Source organism: Lolium perenne, chromosome 5, assembly GCF_019359855.2.
Source record: "Lolium perenne isolate Kyuss_39 chromosome 5, Kyuss_2.0, whole genome shotgun sequence".
In the NCBI taxonomy this organism is placed as follows: Eukaryota; Viridiplantae; Streptophyta; class Magnoliopsida; order Poales; family Poaceae; genus Lolium; species Lolium perenne.
Genome location: NC_067248.2, coordinates 125,612,758 through 125,622,084, shown reverse-complemented (window position 1 = coordinate 125,622,084; position 9,327 = coordinate 125,612,758). Strand labels below are relative to the sequence as shown.

General features: G+C 39.6%; 1 protein-coding gene across 36 annotated transcripts; it reads right to left on the bottom strand.

Moving 5' to 3' along the window:
* On the bottom strand, positions 1-7,876 carry LOC127299833 (uncharacterized). 36 transcript variants are annotated; one of them, XR_011744949.1, is made up of 8 exons: positions 7,468-7,876; positions 5,956-7,261; positions 5,282-5,665; positions 3,750-5,207; positions 2,016-2,040; positions 1,503-1,553; positions 961-1,427; positions 1-581 (listed from the first exon to the last, which is right to left on the bottom strand). XR_011744949.1 is itself a non-coding variant. In XM_071819973.1 (8 exons), the coding sequence occupies exons 4-7, from the start codon at positions 3,853-3,855 to the stop codon at positions 971-973; spliced, it is 441 nt and encodes a 146-aa protein (XP_071676074.1). In that variant the 5' UTR covers positions 3,856-5,207; positions 5,282-5,665; positions 5,956-7,261; positions 7,468-7,875; the 3' UTR covers positions 1-581; positions 961-970. The 36 variants fall into 36 exon arrangements, 2 of the variants coding, with proteins under 2 accessions (XP_071676074.1, XP_071676075.1); XR_011744948.1 differs by having other exon boundaries at positions 961-1,424; XM_071819973.1 differs by lacking the exon at positions 1,503-1,553 and having other exon boundaries at positions 961-1,160; positions 1,305-1,424; positions 7,468-7,875.
* Between the last annotated feature and the right edge of the window lie 1,451 nt (positions 7,877-9,327).

The window sequence follows — 9,327 nt, the reverse complement described above, 5'->3', positions numbered from 1 at the left end:
TGAGCATATACTCTAGCATTTATTTTCTTTAAGAACTCCTTCCCAGATATATACATGGTGTTACAAAATCTGAGAAACTTGTGATTTTTATAGATCTTAGATGCAAGACATCTACATGATGGTACAAAATCTGAGAAACTCGTGATTTTCTCACGAGTATAAATCTCGGGGTCTATGCTTCTACAGATAGACACTTTCTCCCAGTAGGCCTTACAGGTGGCCAAAGCCCCTGCCTTGGGTGTGATCCCTGTGGCTTCACTATCTCTTGCTTCCCTGGCGTCTTCTCTCCTGGATCAGCTACTTGTGTTGCCCGTTGCTCCATCGACACCTGCAAGCAGCTCTAAGCCTTGTGTGGCTTCGCCCATCACTTCGTTCTGGAACCCTGGCGAGTGCAAGAGATGGAGACCTGCTGCCGAAAGAGATGATCAAGGACAGCCTCATGTGCATGGTTCAGCAGTATTAAGTCGAGCTGAAGCTAGGATGCTAGGATGCTACTCCGCCTCGGCCACCACTTCATGTCCTCGAGCTTTCTTGTTTTACCTTTAGGTTTCCCCTGTTGTTTCTAGCTGGAAAGACGGTCCCTGTAATGAATTTTTAGTTTCTGCCTGAGGGCATTCCTGTCTTTTACTTTCAGCAAAAAAGATGATCATGATGTAAAAAGACTCTGGTTTCATTGATGAAAATGGAGCCGGGGCTCCCCTTCTTGGGGCCCTCTTCTAAAAAAAAAGATGCAAGACATCCATGACACCCAATAGCATCAACTGACTGAATACTGTGTGTCTGGGCATATATTTTTGAAAATTGGGAAATAACAAAGAGATCCTTTGATACCCAAGAAAAATAGAACATGGACAAATAATTTTCCTTCCCCATTAAAAATCTGCTCACTTTTCTCTCACCCACACATCACAGACAACACACAAACAAGCATATTAATACTTTTATTCAGAGAACATTTACCTAGTTTGCTTCAGGGTCTCAAACTCAAGTTCTTGTGGTAATTGTCCGAGCTGCAGTATGCTCCAGAGACTGTCACCTTCTTACATGCTTCTTGATGTTCGCCTCCAACTTGACCCTCTGCTGCTTGCCATCGCTGATGGATGGTTGTGGGCTCGTCCTTCCTCCCCAACTCCTTGTGCTCCCTGGTGAACAAGAATACTCTAAACACATGCAATTGATCACAATTATATATTTTGTACATATTTACATAAAGAGCGCAACAAAATAGAGATGAACTGCATAAGAATAAAGCCGGGCGCAAGGGAGAAAATCCTGAGCTATTTATGATCCATGGGAAAGAATACCTAATCATGAAGTAAAGGAAGATCATTTTTTCCATGTACTGCAACAGCGACTCCCCGCACCACATATCTCTTGGACATAATATATACATATAATATAGCCGCAACACAAAATAGAAGTATCTGCTAAACATGCAAAAAAAATCAAGTTTCATAGTCATTCTCGAAATTATATCTATCTGAAGAGCTTTCTTTACTTACTGCTTAATAAAAGATTAAGGATCGAATTAGAGCAAGATGCAGGTAGAAAGTCTGCACACCACAACTCAAAAGTGTCAACTTGGATGATTTCCGCAATTAAAAACTGAATCCTATGTCCAAACAGAACATCAGGTAGCAGATTTCAGTTTTGCTTCCTAATTGCATCATAGTTTTGTGGCCTTTCTTACCATTTAATTTAAGAAAGGTGTGGTTTCTTAATTCAATAATCATGAATAATGCACCAATATCTAGGAAATCATAGGTTATGGAGTATTTGGATCTCACCCGAACTTTCCGACACCTTCGTTATATCATGGCCTTACATATGATTCGGGAAAATACATGAGATATTTTTCCCTTCATCTATGTGCGCTGACAAAGCAATACAAATATCGCTAACTAAAAATATATGAATGATCAAATATCGCTGACAAAACGCGCCAATTAAACACGTCCTAAGAAATTCAGTGACAGTGTGCGACTACAATATCGTAAAAAGCATAAGATATAGACCTTTTGTGCATAAGCTGCTCTTTCCCTGCAGTAGATGATGGAATCGCACAGTTAATCTTGGCCAGTTAAAAAACACAATGCCAAACATCTATAAGTAGGAAGAAAACATTGCAGAAGTATAGAATGTAAAAAAGGATCCGCTATGAAAGATTGAGGAGAGTGAATATCTTCCATTTCGTTATTTCAGCCATGGCTTTTTCAGGGCACGTTGAATCATGATAGCTCCAGAATTAACACAATATTTTTACCACTTATCGATAAGTTGATAACTGTTAAATTTTACCTCTTATCTCGTTAAAGCCATCAGGTAATAATTAACACAATATTTTTTTGAGAATTAAAAAAGCTCCAGAATTAACAAACAAACCTAGTAAGCACATAATTCTGATGCTATATCAAATTTTTTCTTATACACGAGGACCATAAATATGCATGTCCGAGGCCTTTGCCCAATGTATTCTAAAATGTTAGGTAGCTTCTACTGATCCATGTACCGAAACCTAGAAAAAAGATAAGAGACTTAACTGTAGGTATCTGAAATAACACTTGCTAATAATAATAATAACTATCAATGTTTGTGGTAGCATGTCCATCCTCAAGTGGATAAATATGTAAAGCTTCTTCAAATGATTTCAAAAATGCTAGTGGTTAAGTACACAAGAGAATACAAAACACTCAAGAGGGAGCGGAAAAAATGCTTCAAGTGAATCATGTTCGGCTATCTAGACAGAAGATCACCAAAAAAAACTCTTCCATCAGTGCGGCACACTTAAAAATAAAACTATTCCATGGTCAGATAAAACTTTAATTTCGTCGGATCAACGTATATCATTTATGTTCATGGAAAGCATTTTGTGAGGTAATCATATAATTCTAGTTTGTTTAAAGCAAAGCAATATAGGACATGATGTGTTCTTCTAGCTCAACCCGATAACCCTGTTTAACCAATGCGGTGAGAGCACATATCTAAGTGAAAAAAGGTACTTGGATCAACTATTGCAACAAATATGGCTGAATGGAGAAGATTAGAACCAAGATCACAGGATTGTAAATGTTTAAACATAGTAGTGAATTAAGGAATATTAGAACCAAGATCTCTTACCATTAATTTTGACTGGGCATCCAATGTTTACCTCATAAGTATATTGATATTCGTAACAAATATCATTTTTATTCAAACAAACAAAATGTCTAGTGATATGACCTAGAGTACATAATAGGGAAACTATGAAATTTTGGCAAGTAATAGCTTCTTAAAAAGAAATACCATGGAATTAAATCTAATGGAGACAATAAAAGAAAGCTGAACGCAACATAAGTAACTGGGATCATGCTTAAGTAGGCTTGGTAATATAATAGAGAATGGAAGTAAATCTAATGGATACATTAAAAGAAAGCTAAATTATGCCAGGTTTGCAGTCTTACATAGCATACATAGCAGTACATGCCAATTGCACAGAGAGAGAGTGAACCAACTAACTAAAAGGAAGAACCGTAGATGGGAAAAGCTAATAACTGCAGAGTATAGATGTCTGATTGCTGAAAACATTGCACGCTGATGTGCGCCTATTGTTGTCAATTAGCTAATATGAGAATAAACTTATACTGCAAATAGAACACTTCTCTAGCTGGCTACACACTGCCATTGTGTTTCCCCTTGGTGACAAGACTTCCATATATATGAGGTTGCAGGTACATCCTAAGTCAGCCTGAGGATAGAGATGCCTTGTTTACCTCGGGATGGTAGAGAGATGGCGAGATCACTAGTGTTGACACCTTGCCAGGGGTCAGACTGACCACGACGAATCCCATCACTGTACCTCCGGGAGTGGCTCAACATTGCAGACGCGATCCCAGAGTAGAGCCCAAGGTGGATATTCTGAATGACAAATCAATGACATGTAGAGGTTACATAAGCTATAATTGAATGGTAGTGAAATAGCATGCCTATTACATGTGTCATTCTGTGACAAACAATCGAGCTTAATCACAAATAAATGGTAAAGATGAATTGTAATGCAGCAACGGTCATTATCCCTAGCACCCATTAGCTGTTTTTTTTCCAAAATGCAGACTCAAATTTAATAACGATAAGTATTAAAGAGCATTTCCAGCATCTCAAAACAGAGCACTTGAAACAGAACATTTCTGGACACCTTTGAAGTTGCTGGTAAACAAAAGCAAATCCTAAAGGTTTATGAAAGTCGGTGATAAACAACAAATAAGATGAATTTGGACACAAAATAAACTGTGAGAAAATATTTAACGGAACTCGTCAAACGAAAAATATGGAAAATCTTTACCTGAACCTGTCAAATGACTTTTCACCAGATTTTCACGAAAATGGCTAATAATATTCGCCAAGACAATATTTATTTCTAAACAGATTAGTGCATAATCATGAACTCTAAACTGAAATTCTAATCGAACCTGGCTACCAGAAGGGCAGATATCACTTTGTATTCATCATATGAGGATCATGCGGAACAATTTCCTCCTATATCATTAGGTGACAAGAGAAGCCTCAATTAAAGAAAAAGATGTAATCAAAGAAAAAGTTTCCATATAAAATACACCATGGTCAGAATGAATTTCTCTACATATCCACAACAACAAAAGGTCCTCCTCTTTATTTCTCCTACTAAATAATGTGATTTGACTGGCCGTAGAAATTGCAGCCCACAAGATTTTCCTCTTTATTTCTCTACATATCCCGTAGATATTGCAGCCCACAATTGGTCCTCCTCCACAATAATGCGAAATTCGGGGAACGCGTGCCTGGGCGCGCCTCAATTATGAATTTCCATTTTAGACATACATCCCACAAGATTTTGAAACATACTCCCTCCGTTCCTAGATTTAAGGTGTATAGTTTTTTAACAAAAGACTCCAAAATACAAGGTATATTGCGTTGGACAAATTGTGTGGATATTTTTTTAGGGATTTTCTTGTGTTTTCTTATCTTTTAAAAACTCCTCTATTTTATCATGTCAACTGTCTAGGATAAATCCCGCCAAAACCTTGTGTAGTTTTATCTCCACGTGCATTTCTTAATTTCCATGGCAAAAACTATACACTTTATATCTAGGAACGGAGGGAGTAGTAAAGTATGGATATAAGAAATGTTGGATAGGATTAAAAAAAGTAATAGCAACATGGTATAGTATGGATATCTTCTCCTTTGTTCTTGGCCTGCAAAAGGGAAAGTGGGATCAAGACAAAGATATAAAAATGGCATCTGCTGTGAACAAATGATCTTATCGTACCTTGATCTTCTGTGAAGTTTCCTTTGTACTGCAAAATATACTTCGTCTGTTAGCTGCTAACAACTCTGGATTGTCAAGAACAAAAATAATAACAAAACATATCAGAGGACATGATCAAGTAAATGTATCCAAGGTCACAAAAAGCACTGCTTAAATATCTTATATGCCATAGACCTGATAACCGTTGAACAGTCATTTTTCAGATATTAATGCATCTGTAATATCCTAAGCGATCAAATTATGCAGAAAACTGTATATAACATAAATGACGTCAGGGCAGAAAAATTAAATGCGACCAGCCACACACCAAAAAAGTAATTAAACCAACCATCCATGATTGAACACTCTCCGGCAAGTTAGATCCGACGCCAAGGAGGAGAGCACCTGCGCACAGAATACAGCAAAAACAGAAGTTAAACAATACAGATGCATATGGGCAGCAAGCAGATAGTATCTACAAAGACCAAATGGAGCAGAAAACAAAAATAAGACCAAGCAATCTAAAGCAAAGGGCTCGTGCTACAAATGGAACCAATAGACTGAGCTGCACCTACAGATACACACGATGAGGTCACACATCAATCAGGCATGCCCAATAAAAAAGGGGAAAGTTGAGAACCATGACCTAATCACTTATCTAGATACGCGGAAATAAGAAAGAAACAAAAGCTCACCTAGGGCTTAGAACCTTCATCTAGGCATGGGAGGCCAACGTGCAAGGACATTGGCCACAACCGGGCTGCCGATTGTAGACCTCAATCTTTATCACTGGTTGCGCCCTTGCCGCTCGCTGGTGGCCACGACACCAAGAGTTTGTGCTGCCTCGATGACTTCATTCCCTATCTCATGACCGTTAGTTGCCCTGCACAGTAAATCAGAGGCATTGGAGGTGCTGCAGAAGCATTTTTTAGTAGAAAGAACACACATGAAAATAAAGGAAAATTCAGAGACATGTATTGCACCAGAATTCGATTTATTTATAACTAAAATCATTGTTTAAAAATATCAACCGAATGAAAATAGAAAAAACCTTTGACTTCAATCCCATTTATATACAAACTCAGAACTATGCAAGGAAAATAAATACTAACAAAGCATGAGACATCTGACCTTTAAATCATTACCTTAATTATTCCGAAGGATTTAATATTAAATGGACTTAACAATTGGCATCCACCACCAACAGTTTCATAGTCATTTAATTTCTAGATCACAAAAACTACAACGATCACAAATTCGATTAAACAATGTATCCAGATTATGATCTCTAGAGAACAAACTGAGGCAAGAAATGAATCTTGACTAATTCTAGAGGAAAGCTTCGGAAATTCTAAATAACCTAACATCTTAAGAAAGAAAGTAGCAAATAATTAGTGAGAAAATAGCTCACCTGATTATCTTCATCTTCCTTCCACAACATAATTTACACATCAGATGGCAATATCTATAAGGCGCTGAATAATTTGTAAGCACAACAGACTAAGCACATCATATTCATCATCAAAAAAGTTATTTTACAATGAAGGTACGGATCTAGTTTTCATATAGATGCTATAGTAGAGGAACACTCTGGAATGCAGTATGCCATGAACTAACCTTATGAAGTAATCATACATTCAGTTATTCTTGAGAAGTCAAAATGGGCGCAGGATCCAATACTAAGAAAAAAAGATGTGCCTTAAACTCCTAGCTCCGTATATCGCCGTCTCTCGAGCGTGCTCCGCCTTGCAGATCAAGTCTTCCCCGACACGCTGCTGGGACACCCGGACAGAGAATCCATGGCAGCGTTCCTCATTGCAGAGGAGAAAAGAAACGTTAGCAGGGCCCTGTTATGTGGCGCAGCTGCAGCATAACTTCTCCTAGCGATGCACTGAGATGGGGGTCACGCAACAAGCAGCAAATCATGTACCTATCTGTTGTGACACTGCAAGCTTGATATGAATGGAGGTGCATGCACAATAACCTTCAGTCCATATACCTCTACACAAAAGAAAAATAAGAAAATTCAGATACATGGCACATCTCAACCATTGTTTAAACGTCTCAACTAAGCAATTATATAAAGAACCAACAGTGTCAATCCTCTTTAGATCTGAAATCTAGGCTATGTGAGAAAAGCACGTAGTACAAAAAAAGCTAAATCAGATGCAAATTAAAATGTGCAGAGAGAGAAAGGGAGCTCGAACCGGCACCGTCGACGACCTCCTTCTGCCCCAAACCAAGAGGGTTGGGTTGAGGGGCAGATCCCGGCAGGCAACCAGCTAATGCGCGAGACGAAGAGAAGCCGAGATGGAGGGAGATGCAGCGCGCCGCTGGGTCTCTCTTCCTCCTCCGTCAATCCCCTATTCACTCTTTCTCCCCCTCTGACCCTCACTAGCAGTGGCACGTCCCAGGCCCCTTCCCTGTGCTCCTCCTTCTATGCACGAGCGGGGCATGGCGAGTAGGGAGGGGAGGAAGAAGAAGAAATTGGGGAGAGGAGCAGGACGGACGGCGTCGAGAGAGGAGCGGGAGGGGCGGAGGAGACGGATTGGAGGAGGAGAGGATGGGAGGGAGAGAGAAGGTGGAGAGAGGCAGGCAGAGATATTTTCGGCCCCCTTTCTCAGATAAACCAATGACGTTTTCTTTCCTTCCCTGAGCCAATATCACGTCAACACGTGGTCCAGTAGTTGGAGCAAGCGAAGCGAGCAACGCCCAGCACCCGCGCGCCTGGTGGCATGGCGTGGATAGCCTCTCCATGCTCCATGAGGGTGGAACAATTATACCTTTAGATGCCCTTACTTTACCTACTCGCGCAACCCATGGCAGGTAGCTCGCGGGTATGTCTATTTCTCTCTCCCCGTGCGTGCGTATTGCCTCCACATTTTCAGTTCTTACAATACATTATTTGTGCGCATGGTTTCAGGGAGGAAGATTGGGTACGTAGGACATTCTTTGTTCTCCGTTGCAGTTTCCAGCTATCGGAGCCAGCACGAACACGTACTGGTCCAGCCTGGTTAGCGCTTAGCTGCTAGGTCGTGCAAGTGGAGAGTTGCCATCGCGGAGCATAAAACAAAACAAATAATGTCATTGTCGACCTCAAGTAGCCGGTGCTTCAGCTTCTTTCTTCATGCTGGTCCAGATTACTGCAAGTCTAGCTGCGACTGCGACCACACCGTAGTCATACATCGGGAAGGTGCCCGTGTAGCATGGGCTCATATTATGCTCACAGAGCACATAGATAGGAGGGTTTCATTTCTACGGCTTCTGTTTCGATAATATGCACCAGTGGAAGAATCAAGTATTCAAATGGTACAAACTGCGAAAAGTGACTTTAGCACTACAAACTTCGTCCAACTACAAACTGGATAATGAGCTGGAACAATGTCATATTGTTGTAGTAAAGAACGGTTTGGGCACGTTTTCATATTGTTGGTCCACGAGAATTTGTCCAGTTCTTTACCTGCTCCACTAATGTAGTATCTCAACATATAAAACAGCTCGTCGTTGAAGATATGGATTGGTATCCATGACATGAGCTGCGCTAAGTAAGCAAATCTATTGCAAATCTAATCACGAGATAGCAACGATAGGATTTGGTGATCAAATGTGTGGCGGTGCCAAGAATTTGCTTTTAGAAAATAATACTATTACTTTTATTTCGAAATATAAGTCTTTTAGAAAGCTAGGTTTATATAACGGATGAATTATATGTACAATCGCTACAATTTCCATGTGGCTATACAATTCACTTGATATATTTGCTTCATAACATGACTTGGTGCAATTCAATATGGAAACTTCTCTTCCAATTTTTATCCCGTTTCCTGGATTTGTATAAACCGTTCAAATGAGCTTTTCATTTGTGTGTGTATGGTCAAAAATGCACTTCAAATAATTAAGTGTTTGTTCCAAGAATATTTTGCAAAATGATATACTTATGTATGATACAGGAGGCTACGATCCAAGGTTGTCTCCAGATATTTATAAATATCAAAGTGTTGTTTGAACTAATCGAAAAAGAAGTATTTCTTCAGTTATACATGTGTTTGCAGCACCCACGTTTTATG